This window comes from Patagioenas fasciata, chromosome Z, assembly GCF_037038585.1.
Source record: "Patagioenas fasciata isolate bPatFas1 chromosome Z, bPatFas1.hap1, whole genome shotgun sequence".
NCBI classification, from domain to species: Eukaryota; Metazoa; Chordata; class Aves; order Columbiformes; family Columbidae; genus Patagioenas; species Patagioenas fasciata.
The window spans coordinates 85,330,621-85,347,814 of NC_092560.1; the positions used below are offsets into that span (position 1 = coordinate 85,330,621).

General features: G+C 55.3%; 1 protein-coding gene across 3 annotated transcripts in view; it reads left to right on the forward strand.

Moving 5' to 3' along the window:
• The window catches only part of LOC136115307 (E3 ubiquitin-protein ligase NEDD4-like), a 128,921-nt gene that overhangs the window by 15,223 nt on the left and 96,504 nt on the right, over nt 1-17,194 (forward strand). For all 3 annotated transcript variants that reach the window (XM_071802835.1, XM_065861340.2, XM_065861342.2), the window contains exon 2: nt 16,261-16,334. In XM_071802835.1, the coding sequence (XP_071658936.1) occupies nt 16,261-16,334 (74 nt within the window). The remainder of the gene's footprint in view (nt 1-16,260; nt 16,335-17,194) is intronic.

Here is a 17,194-nt window from a genome sequence, read left to right on the forward strand (position 1 = left end):
CCTGGAAAACGCATGTGTGCATAAGCCGTAACTTCTGTAGCTATTGTAAGTTGCTTGAATTTAGCCTTCTGCATCGGTGGTGTTCTTGTTAGTATTTTGTTAACTGCAGCTGTTTTTCACGATACTTTGTCCACTTCCTTGGCTCTTGGTAACATCCCCGTGTCGGTGGGCGCTGGAGCAGGAGCCGGTGCTGCTGGAGGAAGTCACTTGGTGTTTCTTTAGCAACGAGCTTGCTGAGGCTGGAGAGGAGGCCGGAGTGGAGCGGTGCTGGGCCGGCTGCGCCCCTCACCTGTTAACGTGCCCAAAGCTTCTGCACTGGGAAAGCCGAGGACTCCTACAGTAATGTTAATCGTGAACTGCAGCTGAGAGCTGGGACGTCGATTTCGTTCCTGGTTGGATAATGGGGTGATTCATGCAAGAAAACAAATTGTGTCAGGAAATGGGGTCTTCCTCCGAGACCGGGCGTTCCTGCCCCCTGCTCCGAGCTGTCGCGATAGTTACAGCCGTACAGCTGACCAGCGGGTGAGGAGGGCAGCCTGGTTCCCATCGGACGCCAGGCTGCGGGTGTCCCGTCCGTCCTGTCCGTGTGTCACACCGCCTGCTGCCGTGTTCCCGGCAGAGCCGTGTGCCGCGTTTCAGACAAAGGCTCTTTGTAGTGATCAATATACCAGCGCTGGGATTGTCGAATAAGATCTAGTGCCAGCAAAGTTCACTAATCTTCCTCAAATTGCTTTCAGATGCTTGTTGTGGATTTGTCAGCACTGCATATTGCTTTTTAACATCTTGGCTTAGTTTTCGTCCTCAGCTCAAACCAGGATGAATAGGAATACATGACATTACACCTGACAGTTTACCCTATTGTTAGTTAAGCACTGTTCTCTTAGTGTGCTTAAAGTTACCACCGCTGAATGCATTGTGCTGAATCACAGCAAAAGTAGTAACCCAGCACTAATACTTCACGACTGGAAGGTGTGATCATTGACATTACAATCACACTTCAGCTCTGGTTTGAACAGTGGAGAAAAATCAAACTATTTCCTAAAAAAACCTTGGAAATATCTTTGTTTTGAACTTTTTCTAATTTTGTTCAGGTTTCAAGAGCTTTTGCCCTGCTCTTGATGCAAAGTGTGCATGGAGTCAGTCAAGCCCAGGCATTATGTCTGTGCTTGTGCATCTCTACACGATCTTTGTGAAGGAAGAGTTTAGATTTGCGCATTCCAGTGAGTCAGGATAAAGTGTGTCTTGCCCTCTAAGGCAGCGTTAGCTCTTCGAGTGGCTGACATCTATTTACACTGCAAACGTGCCCAGCCCAGCGCCTTCTGGGGCGGGGGCCTGCGCCCAGCAGCTCTGCTTCCACAGGCGTTTGGGGCTGCAAGGCTCCGGCCGCGTTTCCCGGCCCCTTGGCGAGCTCTCCAGCGCCGCCCCCGCCCGCCGCCCCGGTCGGGTCACTGCACGGAGAAATGAGGGCACAAAGGACCTCCAGTCGCAGTTTATTGTTGGGTTATGGCTTTATTGAATGCGTGTTCTGTCATCAAACAGAGCAGCCGCAATAATGCTGACTGTTTATGCTCTAAAATCATTAAATATCTAACAAGGATATGGATTGTGGTTACATAAACACGCTTGTGTGATCGGTTGGCAACTAATTGGGCTACTGGAATGAAGAACAACTGAAGCTCCCCCCTGCGATGCGGGAACTCGTTGTGCACGTTTGCTGGTGTGATCAGCCTTTCACACGGGAAGGGTCAGTGGTGTTTGAGGTGGACACGTCTTTAAAAAACCGATGAAGAACTAGAAGCTGCTGACCAGCGCCATGCTTGTGAGTGCACGTTTCAGCGTGTGGGACGGCAGGATCCCGCCTTTCATCGTTATCTACAGCCACTTCAGGCTTTTCACTGGGGGAGGGTGGGTATCAGTCTGCGGTACGATAGTAGTCAACACGGGGCCTTTAATCAAAGCTGGCCATGTCCGCGGGGTTTAAAGGAGGAAGATACCAGTTCCATGAATCCTGCTTTAACAAGTGATGTCTGGAGTGCTGTGTGTGCGCAGGCAGCAGTCACTTCTGTGGCACGTCGGTCTGTCTCTGGCCCGCACGTCGGTCTGTCTCTGGGCCGCACGTCGGTCTGTCTCTGGCCCGCACGTCGGTCTGCCTGTGGCCCGCGCGTCGGTCTGTCTGTGGCCCGCACGTCGGTCTGTCTCTGGGCCGCGCGTCGGTCTGTCTCTGGGCCGCGCGTCGGTCTGTCTCTGAGCCGCACGTCGGTCTGTCTCTGGGCCGCACGTCGGTCTGTCTCTGGCCCGCGCGTCGGTCTGCCTGTGGCCCGCACGTCGGTCTGTCTCTGGGCCGCACGTCGGTCTGTCTCTGGGCCGCACGTCGGTCTGTCTCTGGGCCGCACGTCGGTCTGTCTCTGAGCCGCGCGTCGGTCTGTCTCTGGGCCGCGCGTCGGTCTGTCTCTGGGCCGCACGTCGGTCTGTCTCTGGGCCGCACGTCGGTCTGTCTCTGGGCCGCACGTCGGTCTGTCTCTGGGCCGCACGTCGGTCTGTCTCTGGGCCACACGTCGATCTGTCTCTGGGCCGCACGTCGGTCTGTCTCTGGCCCGCGCGTCGGTCTGTCTCTGGGCCGCACGTCGGTCTGTCTCTGGGCCGCACGTCGGTCTGTCTCTGGCCCGCGCGTCGGTCTGTCTCTGAGCCGCGCGTCGGTCTGTCTCTGGGCCGCACGTCGGTCTGTCTCTGAGCCGCGCGTCGGTCTGTCTCTGGCCCGCACGTCGGTCTGTCTCTGGCCCGCACGTCGGTCTGTCTCTGGGCCGCACGTCGGTCTGTCTCTGGCCCGCGCGTCGGTCTGTCTCTGAGCCGCACGTCGGTCTGTCTCTGGGCCGCACGTCGGTCTGTCTCTGGGCCGCGCGTCGGTCTGTCTCTGGCCCGCGCGTCGGTCTGTCTCTGGCCCGCGCGTCGGTCTGTCTCTGAGCCGCGCGTCGGTCTGTCTCTGGGCCGCGCGTCGGTCTGTCTCTGAGCCGCGCGTCGGTCTGTCTCTGGCCCGCGCGTCGGTCTGTCTCTGAGCCGCGCGTCGGTCTGTCTCTGGCCCGCGCGTCGGTCTGTCTCTGGCCCGCGCGTCGGTCTGTCTCTGGCCCGCGCGTCGGTCTGTCTCTGAGCCGCGCGTCGGTCTGTCTCTGGCCCGCGCGTCGGTCTGTCTCTGAGCCGCGCGTCGGTCTGTCTCTGGCCCGCGCGTCGGTCTGTCTCTGAGCCGCGCGTCGGTCTGTCTCTGGGCCGCGCGTCGGTCTGTCTCTGGGCCGCGCGTCGGTCTGTCTCTGGGCCGCGCGTCGGTCTGTCTCTGGGCCGCGCGTCGGTCTGTCTCTGGGCCGCGCGTCGGTCTGTCTCTGGCCCGCGCGTCGGTCTGTCTCTGGGCCGCGCGTCGGTCTGTCTCTGGGCCGCGCGTCGGTCTGTCTCTGGGCCGCGCGTCGGTCTGTCTCTGGCCCGCGCGTCGGTCTGTCTCTGGGCCGCGCGTCGGTCTGTCTCTGGGCCGCGCGTCGGTCTGTCTCTGGCCCGCGCGTCGGTCTGTCTCTGGCCCGCACGTCGGTCTGTCTCTGGCCCACACGTCGGTCTGTCTCTGGGCCGCACGCCCAGTTGCCCTTTGGCCAGCACCATCTCCTTGGAGCCTTGCACATGTCATTGTCTGCAAACAAAACTTGAGCTTATTGATTCTTAACCACACTTGTTTTTAATCTCTTCTCCACCTGCCCCATTCCTAACCACAGTTGTCTGGAAACTGTTTTTCTGGGAATTTTGGCTTTCTCTGTCTCAAAGTGATCTCTAACTTGTCATTTGTACTGCTGGTATTGTTATTAACATTTGAAAACACCGGCTTCCCCTTTGTGCCCCAGGCTGATTTGCTCTTTGTCAGCAAACCTTAGAGACCGAGGTGATGCAGACTGGGAGAGGTGGGTACCCCAGATAAACCCCATTGCCTGGAGAACAAGCCGGCAGCGTCCTCCTGCGACTCCTCACTGCGCGCTCCTAACTGGGAATTGAGACCATTTTTCAGTATCGGACGAGACTGTTAGAGGCTCGCTGTAGCAATGGATTGTTTGCTTCTCTTGTGACCGATGGGTTCTGAAGTGCTGCTCTCTTCTGCGTGCTGGACAGTAATAGATCTGTCCGGACACTGACCCGACAATAACGAATATCTGAAATTAAACTGGCTGGCTTGTTTCACCCGCTGCTGGCAAAGCTTTGACCAGCGTCAGGGCCAGTGTAATGCGGTCGTCCTGCGTGTAAGAACACCATTCCTTTGTTTTATGGTCGTTCATACTCGAAGGGCTATTTCTGCGTGCCAGAAAGTTAAATGATTGTTTAAATAAAGGCTTGAGGTTTTAATGGATTGGCTGAGTTTCTGTATCCCCTAAGGGAAAGCAAAGCAGTTACTGTCAGCTTTTCCTTTCTGAACCTCCTGTTCACATTTGCAGTGCGTGTTCAGTTTGGATGCGGATCTCTGGGGTGTTCGCCTGGTTTCTGTAGGTTGGTTGGGATGGGTTGGTTTTCCTTGTACAACCGGCTCCGTACAGCACGGTCACTTCAGGCCCCAGGCTTCTGCAAGTGCACTGACCGCCTCGTCAAAGCCCTGTTTGTATTTCATAGCAATGCGTAATGAGTGCTTTTCCTGTCCCTCTGCTTCCGCCAAAGATGAATCCTCTTGGCTTGTCCAGAGAAAAGCAGATTGGGGTTTCCTTCAGAAAGAGACTTTCCCATACCATAAATGTATGACATACGCAGATGGTTCAGTGAACATACCGTCCTGTCTTGTACTACAGTGTCTCTTTCTTTCCTTGGAGATACCGCGGGAGCAGGGACGGGCCCGGCAGGCTGTGACTGCCCCGGGCTCTGTGCCCTGGGCTCTGCTGCGGGCTGTGGCTGCTGCGGGCTCTGCCCCGGGCTCTGACGTGGGCTCTGTGCCCTGGGCTCTGTGCCCTGGGCTCTGCTGCGGGCTGTGGCTGCCGTGGGCTCTGCCCTGGGCTCTGCCCCGGGCTCTGGCGTGGGCTCTGTGCCCCGGGCTCTGCCCCGAGCTCTGGCATGGGCTCTGCCCTGGGCTCTGGCGTGGGCTCTGTGCCAAGGGCTCTACTGCGGGCTGTGGCTGCTGCGGGCTCTGGCACAGGCTCTGCCCCGGGTTGTGCCGTGGGCTCTGGCACAGGCTCTGCCCCGGGCTGTGCCGTGGGCTCTGGCACAGGCTCTGCCCCGGGCTGTGCCGTGGGCTCTGGCACAGGCTCTGTCCCGGGCTGTGCCGTGGGCTCTGGCTCGGGCTCTGGCTCAGGCTCTGGCGCAGGCTGCCACAGGACAGGGCTGTGAAAACCCGAGGAGAGCTGTGGGTCAGAGTGTTGTTCTTCAGCGGCACAGCCCACAGGAGACTGCTGGGAGTTGGATCGGTTAGGTTAATTCATGTAGGGACTGATATAAAGAGGCCTAAATGTTAAATAAGGAGAACAAAGTCTTGTGCAGTACAGCAAGTCCATTCATTTAAAGTTCTCTCAGCATCGGGCTGGCAGTTGTGAGTCCCGGTTGCCCACCCCGTGGCTGGCACATGAGTGCGTTTGGTCTCCAAACGTTGCTCCTGACGGGTGTCTTTTTACCCCACTCACGTCAGTTTTGTGGGCTGTTTGTCCACGTGCAAGAGCAGCATCCTGGACCTGTCCCTCTAAGACGAACCCGTACCTTTCCGAAATTCTACCTGGTGTTCTTCCTCCCAGCTGTGCCGGTCTGGCCAAGGAGACAGGAATATGGTGCCTCTTTGTAGAGCTCTTAAGTCACAGAAGTAGAACTTGAATAATTGTTAAACATGTAATAGTTTTCTGTTGTATGAGGTTAAGATTCCCACAGTTCTCGGAATGTTTTCCGTTTAAACATGTAGCATCGCGCAGTGAGCACTGAGAGTTCTGCAGGGACAAAAGGCACCATTGGTTTTAGTCTGAGACTTGCTGAGGGGGAATGTGATCAGCACTTAAACCTGAAATGAGAGTTTAATTGTCACGCTTAGCCGGATCAGTAGGTTGTACCCTGGCGACCTTTGCTTTAGGATGGTTTCCCGTGCTGAGCTGCAGAGGAGAGGGGAGATGTGGCTCGTACGCTCCGTGCACGGTCCTGTGTTCTCTGCAGAGCCGAGATTTTTATCAAAGCCTGCAAATTGCCACTCACAGATTTCCAGACTAAGATATCACAAGGATTATACTGAGGCTTGTCACATACTGTGGGTATGACCTTCCAAAGGTCCCTGTGGCGTTCCCAGGGGCTCAGCTGTTCCCTTCGGGTGCGGGACAGAGCAGCAGCTCCTCCGGCTGGCGGGTCCCAGCCGCCTGCGCCGCCCCGCTCCACTCGCCGCCTTTCTGGGTGCTCTGGTGGTGTTTTGTGTTTTGCCTTCAAATGCACACCGGTTTTGGTTCAGAAGCGGTAGTGCGGGGGAACAGGGCGATCCACCCTGGGGACGGGCTGGGGATGCTCACGTACAGCACAGGTTTGCACTCAATCACAGTGCTGGGGATGCTCACGTACAGCACAGGTTTGCACTCAGTCACAGTACTGGGGATGCTCACGTACAGCACAGGTTTGCACTCAGTCACAGTGCTGGGGATGCTCACGTACAGCACAGGTTTGCACTCAGTCACAGTGCTGGGGATGCTCACGTACAGCACAGGTTTGCACTCAGTCACAGTGCTGGGGATACTCACGTACAGCACAGGTTTGCACTCAGTCACAGTGCTGGGGATGCTCACGTACAGCACAGGTTTGCACTCAGTCACAGTGCTGGGGATGCTCACGTACAGCACAGGTTTGCACTCAATCACAGTGCTGGGGATGCTCACGTACAGCACAGGTTTGCACTCAGTCACAGTGCTGGGGATGCTCACGTACAGCACAGGTTTGCACTCAGTCACAGTGCTGGGGATGCTCACGTACAGCACAGGTTTGCACTCAGTCACAGTGCTGGGGATGCTCACGTACAGCACAGGTTTGCACTCAGTCACAGTGCTGGGGATGCTCACGTACAGCACAGGTTTGCACTCAATCACAGTGCTGGGGATGCTCACGTACAGCACAGGTTTGCACTCAATCACAGTGCTGGGGATGCTCACGTACAGCACAGGTTTGCACTCAATCACAGTACTGGGGATGCTCACGTACAGCGCAGGTTTGCACTCAGTCACAGTGCTGGGGATGCTCACGTACAGCACAGGTTTGCACTCAATCACAGTGCTGGGGATGCTCACGTACAGCACAGGTTTGCACTCAGTCACAGTGCTGGGGATGCTCACGTACAGCACAGGTTTGCACTCAGTCACAGTGCTGGGGATGCTCACGTACAGCACAGGTTTGCACTCAATCACAGTGCTGGGGATGCTCACGTACAGCACAGGTTTGCACTCAATCACAGTGCTGGGGATGCTCACGTACAGCACAGGTTTGCACTCAATCACAGTACTGGGGATGCTCACGTACAGCGCAGGTTTGCACTCAGTCACAGTGCTGGGGATGCTCACGTACAGCACAGGTTTGCACTCAATCACAGTGCTGGGGATGCTCACGTACAGCACAGGTTTGCACTCAGTCACAGTGCTGGGGATGCTCACGTACAGCACAGGTTTGCACTCAGTCACAGTGCTGGGGATGCTCACGTACAGCGTGGGTTTTTCACTCAGTCACAGTGCTGGGGATGCTCACGTACAGCGTGGGTTTTTCACTCAGTCACAGTACTGGGGATGCTCACGTACAGCACAGGTTTGCACTCAATCACAGTGCTGGGGATGCTCACGTACAGCACAGGTTTGCACTCAGTCACAGTGCTGGGGATGCTCACGTACAGCACAGGTTTGCACTCAATCACAGTGCTGGGGATGCTCACGTACAGCACAGGTTTGCACTCAGTCACAGTGCTGGGGATGCTCACGTACAGCACAGGTTTGCACTCAGTCACAGTGCTGGGGATGCTCACGTACAGCGCGGGTTTGCACTCAGTCACAGTGCTGGGGATGCTCACGTACAGCACAGGTTTGCACTCAGTCACAGTGCTGGGGATGCTCACGTACAGCACAGGTTTGCACTCAGTCACAGTGCTGGGGATGCTCACGTACAGCACAGGTTTGCACTCAGTCACAGTGCTGGGGATGCTCACGTACAGCACAGGTTTGCACTCAGTCACAGTGCTGGGGATGCTCACGTACAGCACAGGTTTGCACTCAGTCACAGTGCTGGGGATGCTCACGTACAGCACAGGTTTGCACTCAGTCACAGTGCTGGGGATGCTCACGTACAGCACAGGTTTGCACTCAATCACAGTACTGGGGATGCTCACGTACAGCGCGGGTTTGCACTCAGTCACAGTGCTGGGGATGCTCACGTACAGCGTGGGTTTTTCACTCAGTCATGACCTGGGTTGGTTTAATCCACGAAGAAATCCAAGTCAGAGTGAGCAGGACTCTCCTGCAGTCCCCTGTCTCGGACCGACACAGCTGGCATGCTCAGTTGGTAGAAGATTCAGGAGTAACCTGCCCTGTTGGGCTTGCTGTAGAAAACAACTTTGCTCTTTTCTAAGTAGGTGACAAATATTCTATTTTGTTTTGAAGCTGCAAATCGTAGTTGATGTTTCACAGTAACAGGGAGAATTAAGGAGCTGTTTGTTTGTGTGACCGGGTGTTTTGATTGTGTCCAGCGCTCTGGGGCTCCCTGGTTTGTCCTTCGGGGCAACCAGAGTTGCGGCAGTTAAAACACTGGGTTAAAGCTTTGTCATCTTTTGCATTCTGATGTGTTTTACTACAAAACACTGAGTTAAAGATCTGTTGTCTTTTCTGTTTTGTTGTGTTTTGCAAACTCCCAGGTGCAATAAAGCAGAGCCGAGGTGCTCAGTGGCTGAAACCGGATTGGCAGAGTGTGTGTGCAGGGAGCGCTCCAGCCCGATCTGGTTTCAGTGGAAATTTCCCTCGCGGGCGCCTGTCGGTGTTTGGAATCGGGCATGGCTGGGCACAGAGGGGAGGGCACACCGCAGCCCCCCGCCGCTCCCTGCTCCGCTGCCCCTCCTGCCCGTGAAGCCCTCGGTTGCCGCCCCGTCGCCCCGTTGCCGTGGTGAGGGGTGTTTGTCACCCGGCCGCGGTGGCTCTGGGTGGCTCTGGGGACACGTCCTGCCGGCGGGGGGGCCGGTGCCAGTGCCGCCGGGTGTTCTCTGGTAAGTTCGCCGTTCAGTGCCGGCGTGGGCACCTCGGGGTGACGTCTGGTGTGCTCCAGCGCTCGGGTGACGCTGGTACTGGTGTCCCCAGCCGGTGTGACCGAGACCACCAGGTCTGCGCGACTCGGAAAGCGTGAGAGGAGATCTGTCCGTCTGGAGGGATTTGACTTTATGGATGGCTTTGTGCACCTTTTATAAGGTGGTTGTAGGGGAACATATTCAATGTTTAATCTCCCGCCTGCATGACGTCTGTTCAGATATTGGTTTGCATTGATCCAAACGTTGTGCCTTTCACACTTGTCTGTTCCTTTGAAAAAGCCAAGCTTCTAATTTTATACCCCTATCGATTGTTATTTCAGTGCTCTCAGCGCGTGCTCTGAATGTATCGCAGGATTTTCTGTGCCGCAGGGAGGCGATGCCTACAGCTCTGCTCTGACACCGGCTCCGGGCTGCTGTGGGTTGCCTCCTGTGTGTTTTCACAACACAGGGCTGTGTGCTCCGGACTTGTTCGGGGTGGCTCTCCTGGCTCGCGGGTGTGCGTTGGCTGGTGTGTGCCGGGCTGCCGTCCCGGGCTGTTCTCTGGGGGAGGACGCGCACAGCGCCCCCAGCCCTGCCGGCCTCACTGGTCGAGGGCAGGAGGCTCCTGAGGACGTTTCTGAACGGGAATGCGTTAGTAGGTTAGAAATGACTTTGCTTTTCGGAGCACCTGGAGAAAGTAAATGTGTTGTTCATTTAAAAATAATTTAAAAGTGCGAATCATGCACATAAATACACATACAACAGTCTCCTGAATCTGCAAACGCATCTGTATTCCCTTATCTGTTTCCTGAGGTGAACGGGGTCTGTTTGTTGTCAGCGAGGGCCGAGGGCCGGGTTTTGCTGCATGTTGGTTTTCGGTTTCCTACCTTGGTTCCTGCTCTGCCAAGAGGAAGATTAACTCTGTCCTGCCAAACCGGCACGACTGGCAATGTGAGGTCCAGAGCAGAAACCGCCATCTGTCTGGAGGTTGTCCTTCGGGAAGGAGGAAAGCTATGTAACCCCTGACATTTTTCAGGGAGGCAAGAATACACAAACTTCGCGTTAATCATTGGACAAAGCAGAATGAAGCGTGGATGTGGTCGGCGGTGGAGCAGAGCGTTAATGCCTAACCCAGCGCTTTACGGCTGCGGCGGGCGAGGTGCAGGGCATGGGCAGGGAGAGCTCGGACAAGCAAGGCTTCAGAAATGTTTTAAATGTGTTTTAGTGCTGAACCAACAGCCGGCGGCCGCCACGATGTGCGCGCGCAGCCCCGCGCTTCCAGCAGCACTGTGCTGCGCTCTGACGTGTGTCCGGCTCCCAGCAGAACCGGGGGAGTGCCTTTCATATACCCGCTCAGCAAGATCACTACAGTGATGGAGAGATGATGCAGCAGATGAGTTGCTGCTGTTAACCACTGTCAGCGCCAGAGTGTTTAAATCATCTAAGTAAAGTGATTACTAAATATAGAATGAAGAGGAAGGAATCCAGGTCAAAAGCTCCCGTTGTGGTCTTGAGGAAGTGGGGAGAGGAACACGGATCTTGCTCATTTCAAATATTCCCGTATTCCCTTTGGCATTTTAGTGCGGATGCTGTTGGATGGGGTGTGACTGTGCGACCAGTGTCGGGGTTGGTCCCTGCTGATGTTGAGCAAAGCTGTGAGAACACGCAGCGCTGCACGGTGACCCTGGAACACTGCGGGTCTGCTGGCCGGGGTCTGTTAGGGTGGGCTGCGGTGTGTCCCCAGTCCCGTTCCTGGGAGCAGCCCCGGGGCGGTTTGGAGTGTCCCCAGTCCCGTTCCTGGGAGCAGCCCCGGGGCGGTTTGGAGTGTCCCCAGTCCCGTTCCTGGGAGCAGCCCCGGGGCGGTTTGGAGTGTCCCCAGTCCCGTTCCTGGGAGCAGCCCCGGGGCGGTTTGGAGTGTCCCCAGTCCCGTTCCTGGGAGCAGCCCCGGGGCGGTTTGGAGTGTCCCCAGTCCCGTTCCTGGGAGCAGCCCCGGGGCGGTTTGGAGTGTCCCCAGTCCCGTTCCTGGGAGCAGCCCCGGGGCGGTTTGGAGTGTCCCCAGTCCCGTTCCTGGGAGCAGCCCCGGGGCGGTTTGGAGTGTCCCCAGTCCCGTTCCTGGGAGCAGCCCCGGGGCGGTTTGGAGTGTCCCCAGTCCCGTTCCTGGGAGCAGCCCCGGGGCGGTTTGGAGTGTCCCCAGTCCCGTTCCTGGGAGCAGCCCCGGGGCGGTTTGGAGTGTCCCCAGTCCCGTTCCTGGGAGCAGCCCCGGGGCGGTTTGTCAGCAGCGGCCGCTCCGGCGCGGTCCCCAGGAGGATGGCGTTCTGTGGGGGCTCAGTGCCCCCTCGCTCTGCCCCCCGTGTCTGCATCCTCGCCCTGCGGTGCTGCAGAAAGGAAGGCTGGGCAGGCGCTGGCTTTGGCGTGTCCCGGTGGTGTCCCAGTGATGTCCCGGTGGTGTCTCGGTGGTGTCCTGGCGCCTGGCTGCCGTGGTGGCTGGCGACACAATTGCCTCTCCTCACTGTTACTGGCTCACAGTTGCCAGAAGATGGAACTCTGTGTTGGGAAAACTGCTCTGTGAGAATGCGTAGCTAATTGATTACTCAGGAAAGTCTTTCAGTCAAGATACTCAGCTGCCAATGAGTTGTTTTCCACTGGATTTGTGTTCATCAGCATTGTTGTCTAGCCAGCGTGAGGTCGACTTTCTGCTCCGTGCCCCGTCAGTTCATGTGGTGCCTAAAGCTGTTTATCTGCGAAGAACTCCAGACGGTGTTGTCTTGTGGCATGTTTCGTTTTCAAGGTGCGCACAGGCTGTTTCACATCTGAGGGAACGATGGTGGCTGTGGCCGTGCCCTCCGGCGTGCGAGGAGCCGGCGCTGCGCCCCGCTGGGGTCCCATCCTACTCCCTGCGCCTGGGGCTGTGACTCAGGGTGATCCAGGGGCTGCCCCCTCGGCAGCCGTGTCCTGGGCCATGATGGAGCTGCTATATGCACAGGAGTGTGTACACGTGATGGAGCCACTATACGCACAGGAGTGTGTACATGTGATGGAGCTGGTAGATGCACAGGAGTGTGTACACGTGATGGAGCTGGTAGATGCACAGGAGTGTGTACACGTGATGGAGCCGGTGCACACCCAGGAGTGTGTACGCATGTGCAGACACTGCCCCGGCAAACCTCCCACCCTCCATCCGCCGGCGCTGGAGAGCTTCCCAACGCAGCCGCTCGCCCGGGATGGTCCATCTCATTGCCATCCGTTAATGAATGGGTCATGCCTGACCCGGTTTTGTAACAGTTTGGTTTGTATCTTTCAAAACTTCGTGTTCATGACAAACTTAGATGAATTCATATAGAAAATATCTTCTTTTTATCCCTTTTTTTAAAAACTGCTAATTTTCTGATAGCGATGTTTTCAGAGTCATATATATGATGTATCATAAACTGTTGTATACTTGCTTTCTCCAGATCACTAGTGAGCTTGTGCACTTCTTCCATGCCTTCTTTCCTCTGTCTGTTTCCTATGCTGCGGACTGCGACCCGCTTTGTATTGAAGTCCTTTGTTAAGACTGATTGTTCTCAGCAAGTTAAGATTTATAAGTGGAACCAACATATTTTATTAGACCACTTAACTTAGCAGTCGTAGTTGGCAAAAGTAGACAAGCTTTTGGGCACAGATGTCTCTTATGACCAGCTTTGTTAACATGCTCTATACAGTCTTGTTCGTAGCTCGTCTTGTGGGTGAGGACTGCAGCCGTCCGTCCCCAGGCACAGGGTCCCCGTGAGAGCCGCGTCCCTGCATGCAGCGCTTCTGCATCCTCCACACCGTGCCTGGGATTCTCCTGCCTCCGAGGTCCCGTGGGCTGGATCTGTGCCAGAGGAGCAGACTGGGAGCTGGGGGTGTCCCGGGTACCTGCGGTGTCACGGGATTTGGGTGCTGGCGGCTGGCTCGGTCTGGTGCTTCCAGAGTGACCCGTCACCCTGTGCCGGGCGCGAGCAACCAGCCCCGGGCTGACGGGAGCCGTTGGTAAGCGGTCCTGGTTTATAGGTGGCTAATTCTGCAGTGACGGTTAAGTCTTTGGCAGTTTTATGGTTATTTAATCCGGAGGGTGTGTCCGGATGACACAGAATTGGTGAAGATGTTCTCCATGCTTGGACGTAATTCAGCCACGTGTGACTGAGTGGTGTGGGCTGAGCTCGGATTTCTGGTCCTGCTGCCCGTAAATCTTCACGTAGCGGCGCTGGCTTTAGCGGCTGCCCGGCCGTCCCGCCCCTCTCCCTTGTCCTCGTGTTGCTGGCGCGTCGGTGGTCGCTCTGCAGCTCAGGGTGGTGGTCGGGGCTCAGAAACCTCGTGGGAGTGGAGTAAACCGGACAGGAGAGCGGCTTCGCCTGGCCCTTCCTGCTGGGAGGGAGGGATGTGTGAACATGTCCGCAGTCTCACCGCTCAGCTCAAGATGAGCTCAAGCTCAAAGCTGTGAAGAGATCACTTGGTTTGGGGTTTGGATCCTTGGTCTTCTCACTCAGAACTTCTCCAGGTTCAGTGACTCTGGGGGTCTTGTGGCTGCTCTCTGTCGCGCCCTGGGTTTACCAGGAAGACACAGCCCAATGCTAATTGTCTTTCCCAGCACAGTGTTTCCAGAGGAGGGAGGCGAAACTCCGTGTTTCAGGTCTCTGTGCCCAGCCAGGCAGCCCGTTACCTGATTTCGGACAATGAGGTGAGGGTGATCTCTGTCGCTCTGAAAACTTAACTCCTTTCTTTACCCAGGCACAACATGCTTGGAGATAGATGATGAAATTGGGACACTGGCATAAGAATATGAAAAATGTCTTGGCTTTTCCTGCCCCTCAGTTTTCCGCTCCCCCAGCGAGGGGCTGGGGGAGCAGGGTTTGGGGTGTGATTTGGGCTGGTCTGTGTTCTGAGCTGAACACCCCCTCGTGCTGTTGGGAACACCCGTGGGTTGCTGCTCTGGGGAGCGCTTTCGGGCAGAACGGTACAGATGAGAAGAGCTGGTGCATTCCAAGAGAATTGTTTTGCAGACAAGCGGTCTGAACAGCTGCCCGTGTGGTCCAGAACTCCATGCTGCCATGTTCTGCAGAAGAATGTTCCGTCATCCTACATCCACGTTGCTCCTTGTATACCAGAGATGCTACCAAGTCAGCCTTACTGACTGAAGGAAGAACTTGGAGGGTAGCACAGTGGGGCGTTCAGCAGAGGCCGAGCCCTTGTGCAGGGGGGGACCGGGGCCGGTGCTGCTGTCCCCAAGAACCAAGTGGAACTGCAAGGATGTGTTTGATAATCTACCAGTTCAGTTGGTCTGGAGCAGGCCCTGAATCGGGGATCCTGTAGCAGTTGGACTGCTTCCTGTTCTGTGATTTTATTTCTTTATTTTAAATTTGGTTAATAAGCAGAGGTGATTTTAGTGCACAAATAAGATGCCACTCTAGCAAAGTTGACGTTGTACTTTGTGGAAGGACATCCGAGTAGCACTGATAATAACTGTCAGAAATCCCTCTTTTTGTCCTTCTTTATTTAGTTTCACAACTTCTTATCCTCCAGTTCTCCTTCCGTAAAGTCAGAATGGGCTGCACTTCTTTTCCTGCACTTTCTCTCATTGAAGGGCTTCTCTTGATTGCAACTTGCAGGTTCATTGCCTTTTGTCTGTTTAAAAAAATTCAGTATCTGCTAACACAACCGCTCTGAATTGTTCCTTTCCACATGCTCAGCGCTCCGCTGAGCATCACGCTCCCCTGGGGAGGAGTTCTGGTTTCCTAAGTAGAAACTGCTTGGGCCAGCGTGAAGTGCTGCTGGAAAAAACTGAGCTCCGAGTCCTTCCCGGCAGCAGAACTGGGCTGTGCGGCTCAGCGCGGTGCTGTGTGGCTCAGCGCGGTGCTGTGTGGCTCAGCACGGTGCTGTGTGGCTCTGCGCAGCTCAGCATGGTGCTGCATGGCTCAGCGCGGTGCTGGGTGGCTCAGCGCGGTGCTGTGTGGCTCAGCGCGGTGCTGGGTGGCTCAGCGTGGTGCTGTGTGGCTCTGTGTGGCTCAGCGCGGTGCTGTGTGGCTCAGCGCGGTGCTGCGCGGGTCCCCAGGAACCCCGGACGTCTCGGGGTTGGTGACAAACCCACGGTGTCTGCAGCGGCCTGGAGCAGCCATCGTGGAGCGGTGGTGCCAGGGTGAACCTGTGGGAGCCGTTGTTGTTTTGTGAGCGAGCCCAGGGAACCGTCTCGAGTTGCTGTAATTGAGCCTGGTAGCTGGCAGTCCTGGGAGGCTTATCGGGAACCGCTGAAACTGATACGGGCACCGCAGAACCTGTTTCTGCAGGATCCTGGCCACGTTGCGTCTCGGTGGCCCCTTCGAGCAGCAAAAGTAAACTGGCCAAACAGGGTGGGAAAAAGGCGAAAAATGCCATTTTTACCAATGCTTGTCAGGAGCTTAATGCAATAAACTGAGTATCAGGTTGATGCCCTAGTAATAGACATCTTCAGTAGTTACCGTGTGTCACTGAAGGTTGTTTCTGAGCTCTGTAGATACCAAGGTGATGAGACAGGTTTAGACACAGTCACTTTAAGATTTCTTTTTAATCTTGCACTATTTTCTTTGTTAAACCACAGACATCTCTCTGAGCAAAAAGTGGGAGCATTCTTGGACAAAACGTTCTGAGTATTTCCCCTTGTGTTTGAAGGGACGGCTTTAGAGCCTGAGCAGAATGGATTTCTGCGGGTGTGGACCATGGAGGATGTGAAATGGCCCTGCTCAGCAAAGTGTCCTCCTCTTATTATTACTGCTGTTACATTATTATTACCATGACATTGTTACTGTTATCTGCTCTCGTTCTGCCGTTGTTTAAGCCTTCAGCAGCTCTGACTGCAGTTGCATTCGGGCTGTTGTTCAGCAGATACGGTGTGTACCTCCTTGCAAGAGGTTTTTGTTTCCAAATCCGACCTATTAAAGCCTCCTGCTACCTAAAGGCTGCCAGTTCATTCACAGTTATTCTCTTGCCAGCTGTTGATCTTGCAAAATGAATTACAGGATAAACATTAAACCCGTTTTCTTTTTTATTAACAGGAGGAGTCCCGTGTCCTCAGGGTAAAGGTGGTTTCTGGCATTGATCTGGCGAAGAAAGACATCTTCGGCGCCAGGTGGGTGTTCTGCGTTTAAACAGAATACACTTAGGGCAAGGATGCTTTCTAACTGATAGTTCATGAATGCGATGTATTGATTACAACCGATGCAAGGGATGTGCTGGCAGCAGAGCCGCTGGGCCCCCTCGGGAAGCCCGGGCTTTAATTCCAGTAGAGCCCTGAAGCAGCTGGAGTTACGCTGGGAGCCTGAGAGGGGAAGGAGGAGGTGCTGGGGCGCACGGGGCGGTCTGCGAGCCAGCGCTTCCCTCCGTCCCTGCAGCAAAGGACGGGGCCAACAGACCATCGTTTGCTCTTTGGCCAAAATAGTAGTTGTCAGACAGGAAAACTGGTTTTAAATGGTCAAATGGAAAGATACAGATACAGTCACATGTGTTCTCAAGTGTTTTGTTTCGACAGAATGAGTCACGGTGTAGGAACAGCTTTCCTACAGGCTGGGGCTTGCTGTGCAATGACTGAAGGAATCGGCTCAGGTGGTAACTGGGGAGAAGCTGGTTCTGGAGCCAAAACGAACTGGAGAGCAGGACTTGGGGTTTTTCCCCGGGGATGGGTTCGGGTTTGACGTTGTTGCTGTCTCAAGCCCAAGTGTGGTGGAATTCTGTACTTCAGGTGCTCCAGTCTGCTTAGAGGTTTTTTCAGTTTGAAATTAGCGGTATCCAATTTAGCTGTTATCGAAATAAATGACTCTGTTCTTAGTGTATCAATCAGCCTTCCCTGGGGATTTTCCCGTGTTTCTTTAATGACACTTACAAATTGTTCTTTAGCTTGCACATCTAGCTCAAAACTACATGAAAGCAGCAGCTGAAAGTTTAATCAACTCCAGTTTGTTTGGTGAGATTTGCAACAAACGTTCCTTTGTG